This window comes from Sminthopsis crassicaudata, chromosome 1 (genome assembly GCF_048593235.1).
Source record: "Sminthopsis crassicaudata isolate SCR6 chromosome 1, ASM4859323v1, whole genome shotgun sequence".
Classification (NCBI taxonomy): domain Eukaryota; kingdom Metazoa; phylum Chordata; class Mammalia; order Dasyuromorphia; family Dasyuridae; genus Sminthopsis; species Sminthopsis crassicaudata.
Window position 1 is genome coordinate 484,189,534 of NC_133617.1, and position 13,088 is coordinate 484,202,621.

The 13,088-nt window shown below is 36.3% G+C and overlaps 1 protein-coding gene across 1 annotated transcript in view; it reads right to left on the reverse strand.

Annotated features, from left to right (window-relative positions):
- LOC141550490 (cytochrome P450 3A4-like) overlaps positions 1-6,744 on the reverse strand; it is a 34,453-nt gene extending 27,709 nt beyond the window's left edge. The window contains exon 1 of the mRNA XM_074281205.1: positions 6,584-6,744. Within this exon, the coding sequence (XP_074137306.1) occupies positions 6,584-6,654 (71 nt within the window). The 5' untranslated portion in view covers positions 6,655-6,744. The remainder of the gene's footprint in view (positions 1-6,583) is intronic.
- Between the last annotated feature and the right edge of the window lie 6,344 nt (positions 6,745-13,088).

Here is a 13,088-nt window from a genome sequence, read left to right on the forward strand (position 1 = left end):
GAATATTCTACATCTCAAATCTGTAAAGAAGGGAGGAATTTATGGTCAAAGAAGAACTAGAGAACATTATGAAATGCAAAATGTATAATTGTGATTACATTAAATTTAAACAAATTTGCACAAACAAAACCAATGCAACCAAGATTAGAAGAGAAGAAAGTGTCTCTGATAAAGATCTCATTTTTAAAATATATAAAAAATTGATTCAAATTTATAAGAATATAAGCCATTTCCCAGTTGATAAAAGGTCAAAGGATGTGAAAGTCACATGAAAAAAATGCTTTAAATCACGGTTGATTAGAGAAATGTAATTGAGGCACCACTTCACACTTCTTAGCGTGGCTAAGATGACAGGAAAAAATAATGATAAATGTTGGAGAGGATGTAGGAAAACTGGGATATACATTGTGGTAGAGTTTTGAAATGACATTCTAAAGAGGAATTTGTAACTATGCCCAAAGAGCTATAAAACTGTTCATACCTTTTGATCCAGCAGTGTCACTATTAGATCTGTATCCCCAAAAGATCATAAAAGAGGAGAAAAACCCATGTGCAAAAATGTTTGTAACAGCCCTTTTTGTAGTGGCAAGGAACTAGAAACTGAGTGGATGCCCATCAGTTAGAAAATGGCTGAATGAATTATGGCATATGAATGTAAATAAGAAGTGATGAACAATTTGATTTCAGGATAGCCTCAAGACTTACATGAACTAATGCTGAGTGAAGTAAGCAGAACCAAGAGAAGATTGTACACAGTAACAAGATTATGTGATAATCAACTGTGATGGATTTAGGTCTTTTCAACAATGAGGTGATTCAGGTCACTTCCAATAGACTTGTGATGAAAAGTGCCATCCACATGCAAAGAAACTATGAGGACTGAATGTGGATCAAAGCATATAATTTTCACCTTTTGTTGTTGCTGTTGGCTTGTTGTTTCTTCTTTCTTGGTTTTTTTTTTCCTTTTGTATTTGAATTTTTGAGCAGCAATATGGAAATGTTTAGAAGAATTGTACATATTTAACATATCAGATTGTCTGCTATCTTGGGGAGAGAGAAAAATTTGGAATTGTTTTATAAAGATGAATGTTGAAAACTGTCTTTGCATGTATTTTGGAAAATAAAATACTATTTAAAATAGTAGATAGATAAATTAAGTAAGTAGAAATGAGGTTCAAGCCATATGTTTCCCCCATTCTTCTTCACTCATTTGGATTTCCACTTTCACCTCCAATTATGGGATATATCCATCCCCTCCATTCCATTTTTTTTTCTTCCCCAATATATTTTCCCCCTTCTTTTCCTTTCTCCTTAAAGATTTTCAAAATATTACAGAAATAATTTCCAAATTTTCAGTGTTACTTGGCCCTTCTATGATTACATCTGGCATTATGATTGTTATGAGACATGGCATTCTGTCTCTTGCCAAATTGAAATGCAAACACTTGATCCCTAAAAGACTTTTGCAATTATTCACCTTTTTGTATATCTCCTTACTCTCAAGTTTGTAGTTTAAAGGTTCTACTTTAATCTGGCCTAGTCTTCAAGAATGCTTGGAACGAAGTTCTCTATTTCATAATTAGACTCTTTCCCCTTCAGTATAATCAAGTTCATTTTTACTGGATAAATTATCTTAGTTCTAAGTGTATGTCATATTTGAAGAACACTATACACCACATTCTCTGCTCCTCTATAATGTTATTTGCAGAATCTTACAAGATCCTCTGTGGCTATTCATTACTTAAATTCTTTCTTTCCTAGAATTTGCAATGGTTTGCTTTGGTACCTTTGGATATTGGTTCAGACATTCCTACAGATTTTCATTTGGACAATTTTTTTTTGGAAAACTACCTGGCAAAGTTCTCAATTTTTGCCTTTCCCTCTAATTAAATGAAATCTAGGAAGTTTTCTCTCCTGATTTTCTGAAATATGATTCCTGGGCTTTTAGGTAGTCCATTGATTCTTTTTTTTTAATATAGTTTTTATTTATCAGATATATGCATGGGTAATTTTACAGCATTAACAATTGCCAAACTTTTTGTTCCAATTTTTCCCCTCTTTCCCCCCCCACCAAGATGGCAGATTGACCAATACATGTTAAATATGTTAAAGTATAAATTACGTACAATATATGTATACTTGTCCAAACAGTTGTTTTGCTGTACAAAAAGAATAGGACTTTGAGATATGCACAATTAGCCTGTGAAGGAAATAAAAAATGCAGATGGACAAAAATAGAGGGATTGGGAATTCTATGTAGTGGTTCATAATCATCTCCCAGAGTTCTTTCACTGGATATAACTGGTTCAGTTAATTACTGCTCTATTGGAACTGATTTGGTTCATCTCATTGTTGAAGATGGCCACGTCCATCAGAATTGCTTATCATATAGTACTGTTGTTGAAGTATATAATGATCTCTTGGTCCTGTTCATCAGTTCATGTAGATCTCTCCAGGCCTTTCTGAAATCATCCTGTTGGTCGTTTCTTACAGAACAATAATATTCCATAATATTCATATACCACAATTTGTTCAGCCATTCTCCAATTGATGGGCGTCCACTCAGTTTCCAGTTTCTGGCCACTACAAAGAGGGCTGTCACAAGCACACTTGCATATACAGGTCTCTTTCCCTTCTTTAAGATCTCTTTGGGATATAAGCCCAGTAGTAACACTGCTGGATCAAAGAGTATGCACAGTTTGATAACTTTTTGAGCATAGTTCCAAATCGCTCTCCAGAATGGCTGGATGTATTCACAATTCCACCAACAAAGTATCAATGTCCTTGTTTTCCCACATCCCCTCTAACATTGCACATTACCTTTCCCTGTCATTCTAGCCAATCTGACAGGTGTGTAGAGGTATCTCAGAATTGTCTTAATTTGCATTTCTCTGATCAATAATGACTTGGAGCATCTTTTCATATGGCTAGAAATAGTTTCAATTTCTTCATCTGAGAATTGTCTGTTCATATCCTTTGACCATTTATCAATTGGAGAATTAGTCCATTGATTCTTAAGTGATCTCTCTTTGATGTGTTATCCAAGTTAGTATTTCATTTGAGATACCTTCTATTATCTTTTACTTTTCAATCTTTTGTCTTTGTTTTAATATTTCTTCTTGTATTACAAATTCATCATCCTTTTTTGGCCTATTCTAATTTTCAATGATCAGTAACTTGAGTGAGACTTTGTCACTTTATGATCAACCTAATTCCCTTTCCAAGTGTATCCTCCACACCTCTCATTTTTTTTCCAGTTTTTTTTCTCTCAGGCTTAACAAATTTATAATTCCATTTTAATTTAAATTCTTTGGCTCTTGTATTTTTTCTTCTAGGGATTCAGTTTGTTGTGCAGGCAATTTGTGGCTTTCTTCAAGACTTTGTATATTTGATAAAAAGATATTCTCTTCTTGGTTTACTGTTTGGTTTCTTAATAATTCTTATCTTTGTTTGTTTCTTTGGTCATTACTCCAATTTGTTTTAGGCAACCTTCATTGCAGACCTAGTTTGGAGACCTTTTAGAGTTGACTCTGTGCTGATGAAACTACTCTGGAATTTCTCATACTGCTTTTCTATGTGTATTATTAAATCCAAATTCTATTTACCTTAGTACTGAGTGCCTGGTGAAGGTTTCTTCAAGCCCTAACTTGTTAGCCTGGGATTGACATGTTCAATAATATCTCTAGGTGTCCATGTATTGCAGATCTATTTGAGTTTTGTGTACTGATTTCAGGCTCCCTCTCCAAACTCAGCCCTGGGTTAGGAGCTGAATCTATGATCCATTCTAGACTAGCCTAATGTGACTTGCCTTTTGGCATTATTCAGCTGAAATTGCTTCTTTCAATGGCAACAATAATTTCTTAATGTGAAATTAAATTCATTCACTCTCAATTTTCAGACTTCTTTATCTTCCTATAGTATTTGTCATTATCGACCATCTCTTCCTCTTGGTTATTATCTCTTTAACATCTCTAACATATTAACTGCTAATTACAAATAGGATTTGTGCACCCAAACATTAAAAATCAACACTGTGATAGAATTATGGGTAAGGGGGGAGTGAGATCTGATACATCTTTTCCATAATATTCTTGTACCACTACTTCTTCAAAGGTAAGTAGCCTGGTAAATTGTCTATTTGAAATAGGGGTTCTCAAACTATGGCTCACGGGCCAGATGAGGCCAGCTGAGGACATTTATGCGGCCCGCTGGGTTATGGCAAATGGGCTGAGGGGCGGAGACAGAGTGTGAGTTTTTGTTTTTACTATAGTCCAGCCCTCCAACAGGCTGATGGACCACTGATTAAATAAAGAAACCTGTAGTTCAAATATAGCTTTCAACGCTAAATAGATGTATGATCCTGAGAAAATTACTTTACCTCTGTTTGCCTCAGTTTTTCTCTGTTGTAAAATGGGCATTACAATGGAACCTACCTTTCATGATTATTGTGAGGATCAAATGAATATATTGTTAAAGTATATGCCACAGTACCCAGAATATAATACATGATTGAAAAATTCTTTCTTTCTTACTTCCATATTCCTTTTTACTTTCCTTCCTTTCTAACTTATTTTCTTCCTTCCTTCATTATATACTGCTGCTTACTCCAATTTACCATGTACCTATCCAATAGGCTTTGGGAGGCCCATAGCTTTAATTCCTCAAAGACTTTTGTACTAAATAAGGAGACAGGCTTGCTGAAGATTTTTGACATAGATAAGAAGGATGTTCAGCAAGAGTCCAAATCAGAATAGTAGATAGCCTTCTATGCTCTTATTTGCAGATACCTTTGAATTCATTTTCCTAAATCAGAATACAGTATAGAACCTAGTAAATAGATGCACAATGGTCATGTCTACTGTTGATGGGGTTATGAGGAATCAGGTACACTAATACATTGCTGGTGGGACTTCAGAACCAAGAAAATTTGTTGGAAAACTATGTCTTAATACATAATCAGAATCACAAAATTGAATATATCTTTTAATCAAGCAATTCTTCTACCGTAATAGGTACCCAGAAATAAAAATACAATTTTAAATTACTTATGCACATAAAAATATTTTCATTGGTTCTTTATTTTCAAAAGCAAAAAATTAGACAAACATTATATTCAAAATTGAGTAAACCAGGTATGGCACATTATCATAATAAAATATAATAGAATCCTTCCACAAGAATTATAGCTAATGCATACAAGGGAATAAGAAAGAACCTTTAAGAGACAAGGTAGAGCAAAACCAACAAAACCAGAATGGTTATACCCTTATGCTGCAACTTCACTTGCATAAAAGAGGACATAAAATAAGCCAAAAAAAAAAAAAAAAAAAAAAAAAAATATATATATATATATATATATATATATATATATACCAGCTGAAATATGATAAAAAAAATTCTAACAAGTTTGGATGGGAATGGTACTATTTTTGTACCTTACTATTTATGTTACTTCATCTGATTTTACTTCAGTAAGTTTTGATATCACAATAAAATTTCTAATAATTTTAAATTGCTGTTTATACCCTATAGAGCATAACTAAATGATAGATTTTGAAGCTATTAGAAGCCTGATACAAAATAAAGAAAGCTAATGCTGAGATTTTAGAGAATTGTAATATCTGACTGAGTCTCTACCTATTTTCCTACTAGTATAAGACCTTAGGTCTCAACAATTTCTGGGGATAGCAACTCTAGACAAAACTGAGTAACTTGTATTGTTTGTACAGAAAAGTTTCCATCTCTGACAAGTATCCAGGATATTGACCAGCTTTTTATTTCCCTGACTTTTCAGAACTTTAATTTAATTTAATTACTTTAAAAAGATGGATGGAGCAGAACATAAATATGCAATTTTTTGTGATAATCCCACCCCAAAGCCTTTGAAAAAGAGAACACAGAAATATGCCATACATACTCTCTAAAAACTGACTAAAAGATTGTGGGGGCAGCTAGTTGGGACAGTGGATAGAGCACCAGCCCTGAAGTCAGCCCTGAGTTCAAATCTAGTCTCAGACCCTGGGCAAGTCACTTAACCCCTATTGCCTCAGCAAAAAAAAGAAAAAACAAAAAACTGTTATAGTGGTTTGATCAAGATGAGTTATAATTTTTTGGACATAAGGAAAAATCTTTTAACCTATGAAAAGTAAAATAATAGGAAGCAAAATTGGAACAATAATAAGAAAAACCATTAACATGAAGTAAGCTTTCTTTAAGTAATTTTCTTTGCTTTTAAATCACTTGACCAATATCAAAGAAATATCCTCAATATCTCTCCTATTAGCAAAAGAAATAGAGCTTTTGATTAGGTAGTTTATAGTCTTCCCCTGGTCCTTTTTCTAGAAAACTCTCAATTTATTTAGATAAACAAACAAACAAACAAAAAACAACAACAACAACAACAAAAAAAAAAAAGGTCAGCACTTTCAGTTACAGAAATGTAAATAATATATCTTTTTGTACATTATACAAAGAATAGAAGCAACTTGAAACCAGCTGTTGTGAAATTTCCTGTAATAGTCATGAAGGAACTGGTCCTAATCCCTAGGAAAATTATAGAGCAGAAAAACAAGTTCTCACTTACAGAAATAGGAGAGTCAGAAAGAGAATAAGTAGTGTCCAAGTTCCAGCACTTAAGCTTGGGATGATGTTCATTGTTAGTCAGCTTTTTATTTCTTTCCTTTTTCCTCTTCTATGTTTGCTTCTTTGTTCTTACTACCTCAACCTTGAGTGCTGTAGTAATGCTCTGACAAATTCTGAAAGGAATATATGCATGTGTAAAGCAAGGGGTGGAGTTAAAGGGACAGCCAATGAAACTATGATCCAACTGGGAAGTTTCATTGATACTATGCAAATCTTCATCTCTGAAGTCTCAAAGTTCATTTTTATTGACCTACTGTAAGAAAAAATAAAGTCATGGAATCCTGTGATGGTTAGTAAAGTTCACAAAACAATAATTAACCTTACTCATTTTAAAAATGTGATGGTAATGATGCAAACATCTTTGATTCTTATCAGAAATTGTGGTGACAAAACCAGAGTGGAGTTAAAGTTTCATGGAGGTCTAAAGTACAAATAAAATCATCAATGAGCCTTTATTAAGTGTCTATATGTTCTTGGTTTTGCACTTAGTCCTTGAAAATTTTGCCTGTGACAATTAATAGCTATATGAGTATAGGAAAGCCATGTATCAGGGAAATATGAAAAAAAAAGAGGTGAACTTTTTCAGCATAAATTTAAATGTATGGTCTGCTACCTATTTGCTTTACATCACAGGAGTTAATATTTCTCATCAATAATGAGAGATTCAGAAAGCATAAAGGTCTCTTCACACTCTGAATGTATCTTCTTTAAGCCTTTGCTTCATCATCTAAGAAATGGGGAAAATTAGATTTATAATACATTTCTGGCAAATGTCTTGTGAAACTCAAATGAGTCAGTGTCTACAAAGGGCTTTGCATACTTTAAATGCTATATAAATGTTAGCTTTTACTAAGATTATGCTCTGCTAATATGGCAGTACCATACACAGCTCTAGCATGCAAAATCCTGCAGTACTGAAAGGAGGGAGGGACATTTACCATATCTAATCTAAACCTCAGAAAAAATGTACTGGAGGTGGGGAGGGAAGTATCAATAGAAGCTCCATAACCTTACCAAATCTCAAATACTGACTAAGGTTAGAGACATCATCCCACAGCAAATACAAAGCTGCCATTATTAATTAATCTCTGTTTTTCAAATATGGATAGGCAAAAAAGAAATCTGTTCATCTTTTTTCCTAAATTGCACAATCATAATGATTTCAGAGACCTTTACAGGCCATATTACTAGAGTAAATACACGAACAAACATCTTGTCTACAGCAGGTCAAGCAAGTGCTTGTCCAGCCTTTTTCTCATTGATTGTTGCATCATTTCAGTCATGTCTTATCATTCATGATCCCATTTGGGGCTTTTTTGACAAAGATAATGGAATTGTTTGCCATTTACTTGTCCAGCTCATTTTACAGAAGAGGAGTAAAGGCAAACATGGTCATGCACAACTAAATGTCTTCAGCTGGTTTTGACCTTAGGTCCTCCTTACTTCAGACCTAGCACTTTATCCACTGAACCACCTAGTCTTTCTCTGAAGACCGCCAAAGAAAGCAAACTATCTATTTTCTGAGAACAAAATTACAATTCTAGAGAGTTCTAATCTTCAAGAATTTACCATTCCCATCAAGCCAACATCTATCTTTCTGTAATTTCCATGGTTCATTCTAGTTCTGTTTTCTGCTGCCATGAAAATCAAATCTAATCCTTCTTCAATGTGACAATCCTTAAAGCATTTGAAGACAGCTAGCAGACCCTCACCTGTCTCTTCCCCAAGCAAAACATCTTCATTTCCTTCCAATGATCTCCAGATGACACAGAATAAAGGTCCCTACCAATCTTGGTTGCCCTTCTTTAAGTATTATTTAAGGGCCATTTTTCAAACATAGGGATCTTCCTCATGCAAGATATAATATGCCTTTTTTTCTTCAATTCAATTTTATTTTCAGTCCCAAATTCTCTCCTTCTATCTTCTCTTCCCACTCCTACCTACTGGGAAGGCAAGGAAAACAAAATCTATTACAATTATGTATGTTGATGCAAAACAAATCCCCACATTAACCATATCATATTCTAAAAATAGAAAAGAAATTTTTTTTCAAAAATATTCTTCAATTTGTACTTTTAGTCCATCTCTCTTCCTAAAGCTGGATAGCAGGTGTTTAGCTTCTCTGTTCTTAAGGAGAGTTTTTGTACTGTAAGCACCTTAGGATATACTTCATATCCTAAATATTGAAAAGGAGCATGTCTTTGAATCTTTTCTGAAGCTATGTGCAATTTATAATTCCTTGGTGTTTCTATGGTTTTTTTGTAGACATGCTTCTAACATTTGTTCCTCAGGTGCACATCCCAATATTTCATCCATGTAATGTAATAACATTACCTTTGGAAATGCTTTTCTTACTGGAGTAAGAGGAGCAGCAACATACATTTGACACATAGTAGGACTGTTTTTCATTCCCTGTGGCAAAACTGTCCATTCATATCTTTTATAAGGCTCAGCTAAGTTAACGCTGGGCACTGAAAAGGCAAATCTTTTCATATCCTCCTTATCTAGAGGGATAGAATAGAAACAATCCTTAATGTCTATAGCCCAAAGAGGCCATTCTCTAGGCAACTGAGTAGGAGATGGAAGTCCAGGCTGAAGAGTTCCCATAGTTTCCATCTGTTCATTTATCTTTCTTAAATTAGTCAACATCCTCCATTTTCCAGATTTCTTTCTTACAACAAATACTGGGGAATTCCAAGGACTTAGAGAAGGTTGTAAGAGTCCTTGATTAAGTTGTTCCTGTACTATGTCTAGTAAGGCCTGAATTTTATTGCTACCTAAGGGCCACTGTTCTATCCACACTGGTACATCAGTTTTCCATTGGACAGGAACAGGTAAAAGTGTTGGCAGGCCTTCAACAGCAGCCTTGCCTAAAAAACCTAAGTACTCATTTTTAACCCTAACTGTTGTAAAATGTCTCTTCCCCACAGATTGATGGGGATTTTTTCAACTATAAAAGGAGTAAAAACTCCTGTTTCACCTTCAAATACCCATCTTAAAGGGGTAGCACTAGCTTCAGCTGCTATTGATCCTCCTACCCCAGACTTGTAGGTGTCTGCCTTTTTCTTTGGCCATTGACTAGGCCAGTTGGCACCTCTAATGACTGTGCGATCTGCACCTGTGTCCACCGGTCCTTCTAATGCTATGCCATTTATATAGATGGTGAGCATAGGTCGGTCAGCTGTCACAGCTGCTGTCCAGTATATTCCTGGGTTTTACTGCTTGGAGTCAGAACATGGGTGACTGTCACCAGATTGCTTATTAGAAGTCTGTATCAATCAACCCTTTGCTACTACTTCCCCTGGTTGATAAGTCACACATTGTCTCCCTGTGTTAGTGACTGGGATATTATCTACACATTCCCCAGTTTCCCACATCAGTATATGAATGAACACTGTCTTGTAAGTACTCCCAGGAGGTGAAATGGTCAAAGCTACTGTGCCTGGAGGCAAGGGATCCATAGGTTGGAGAGGAACAGATTTCATCTCTCCAGGGGGTATCTCAGTTGTCCCAGCTGCATACAACTCTATCCTTCCTAATTGTAATCCCTTTCTCCCATCATGTTGCTTCCTGGCTGACTGATTGTGTAATCCCTTTCTCTCATCAGATGGCTTCCCAGCTGATTAGTCATGTCTGGGTATTGGACTTGGAGGCACTCTCTGGGTGTGGCATCGGCTGCCATCATGCCCCAGGTGTTTTTTGCCTGGGGCCCTGGAGCTGGGCCCCTCATCCCATTTCCCTGAATCAGTCTATACTCTGATGCCCAATGGAGTCCTCTGTTGCATTTTGGACATGGGGTTTTGGGTCTTGTTCTCCCAGCCTGTTTTCTCCCTCTGTCTCTATGCCAACACTGAGCTTTCAGATGGCCTACTTTACCGCATTGAAAGCATTGACAAGTGTCTCTGGAAATCCCTTGCCAAAAGGGACCCTGTCTTCCTATGTTGGGATCTTGGGAAGTCTGCATTATAGCCTGGCTATAAAAGGTATTTGTGCCCACTGTGGCACAGCGTCTTATGATCTCCTCTAAAGGAGCATCCCTATTTAGTCCTAGTATAATCCTTCTACAAACCTCATTGGCATTGTCTCTAGCAAGTTGCCTTACCAAAGTGTCTGTTACTTCATTTTCATCATTAGTCCATGTGACAGCTGTCTGCAAATGTGACACAAAATCAGCAAAGGATTCATTTGGTCCTTGTACAATTTTTATATAGGTCTCACCCTTGTAGTTTTTACTGGGGAGAGAAGCCCATGCTTTGATAGCAGCAGCAGCAATTTGCTCAAATGCTGTTATGGAGTAATTAATCTGTACTGAAGCGTCTGCATAAGAACCTACATCTGTTAGTAGGTCACAGGTGATTGAAGTATTAACTCCACTTTGACTATTTTGTTTGGCTTGAATCCTACAGAGCTCACTATATTCAGAAAACCACAAGAAGTTTCGTCCAGGTTCTAAGTATAATTTTGCAATGATTTTCCAGTCACTAGGGGTTAAAGTTTCATAAGCCAAATTGTGTATTATTAACATCTTAACATAATTTGATGTAGCCCCAAAGAGAATGCAAGCTTTTTTCAGGTCTTTAAGGACATCCATATTAAAAGGAGCAAATTTTCTACTTTCTTGACCTGCAGAATTATGCTGTTGAATCATGGGAAAAATTTGAAGTTTGAAATCATTATCTATTTCTTTTCCATTTTTGAATGGCTTCAATAAGCCCTTACTGTAATCTAGTTATGGGGGTTAGTGATTGCTGGGGGGGGAGGGGAGGTGCCAATGATATCACCGCCCCTCCCACTACTCCTCCTCCCTCCATCCCTGAAGGTGAAGTTGATGTGGGCTGATCAATAATCTGCTCTGTAGGCGGGGTTGAAGTCTCTTCAGGACAATCAGAGTCAGCACACCCTAATTCCTCATTCACATCCCCTTGCCCTCTGGCAAGGCCTTGAGTTTGCTTATTTTCTATCTTTTGTTCCTCATGCTTCCTCCTCTGTTCACTTTTCCTTCTCCTATAACTTGCTGGATAGCTTAAGTCTAATTGAATCACATTGTATATACAAAATACCTCTGTGGTAATTGAATAAGGCCCATTTTTTGCGTAAAATTTTTTCATTTCAACTCCCACTAGCTTCCAGTTATCTATGCTTAGTTTTTCTTCCTTTAAGAACCAAGAGTACGTGCAATTCAATGAGTCTAAGAGACTATCCATTTGTGGGCTGGTTACAAGTAAACTCTTCTCGTCAATTATCTTAATTATATCCTCTATAGGATTACTACTAGGGGAGGCTGGAGCAGGAGCAGGGACTGTATCTGGTCAGCTGAGGCCGAGGGAATGTTTTTAGCTAACACCTGCTCCATCTCAGCTACTAGAGATTGCTGGTTTAGTCCTTAACAAGGTAAATTCCTTATTTCTATTAGAATACTCACCTAATCTCCTGCTCATCTGAGGACTTCAGTGGAAGTAGGGTGCCGGCCCCACGCTTGGACGCCAAATTCTGGAACTCTGTCTTCCTAGAAATCAGCTGGAGTCAGGGTCACTAAACGTCTTTAAAGGTCAGGGGGTTAAGCCTAACAACCTCACACACACCTTCCTCCCTCAAACGGCCGGAGAGACTGAGTCAGCTTCTGCGTCTCAATTCCTCTTCATCCTCCTACTCCTCCCACACACATCACTTCCCCCTCTTTGTCCCACCAATCAAGTCAGCACAGAACAGTCAGGGAGATTCAACCTTCAAACAAGTTAATAGGAACTGTCCAATTGGCAATTAGTCTCACATGCTTCATTATCCAAGTACATTGCTCAGTTCTAGCCTTTTACAGCAAAGGAATTTGGAATGCAGTCAAGAATAAACTATACAGTTAATTGAGCATTTTATTTCAGGGAAGAAGATGGACATTCAATGGACACAGGTGATTTTCATTTATTTCTGATGAAAAGACCAGAACTGAACAAAAAATCTGACCTCCAAATATAGAACTCAAGAGAAGCATAAAAATGTAAAAAGGAAAGAACTCTTGAGAACTATATCTCTGATGTGTGTATACATAGAGAGTGCAGGCATAATTTGATTTTATTGTCATAATATAAAAAAGAAACTAGAGATGGAAAGGGGATTGTACTGGAAAATTGGAAAATGGAGATAAAATGAGGGAAACTGCATATCACTAAGAGGCAAAGAAGACTTATTTTAATTGATGGAAAGAAGGGAAGGAGATGAGCATTGTGTGAATCTTACTCTCATCAAATTTGGCTCAAAGATAAAATAGTAGACATATTTGCTTTCACAGAGAAATTTGTCTCACTTTATAGGGAAGTTGGAGGGATCTCCAAAGAAAGGGGAAGGCTAATAGAAGGGAAAACAGAAATAGTAGAGGAAAGATATAAGAAATGGGAAGGGATGCTTGAGGGAAGTGGTAGTGAGAAGCAAAATATTGAGGAGGAGGGAAAGAG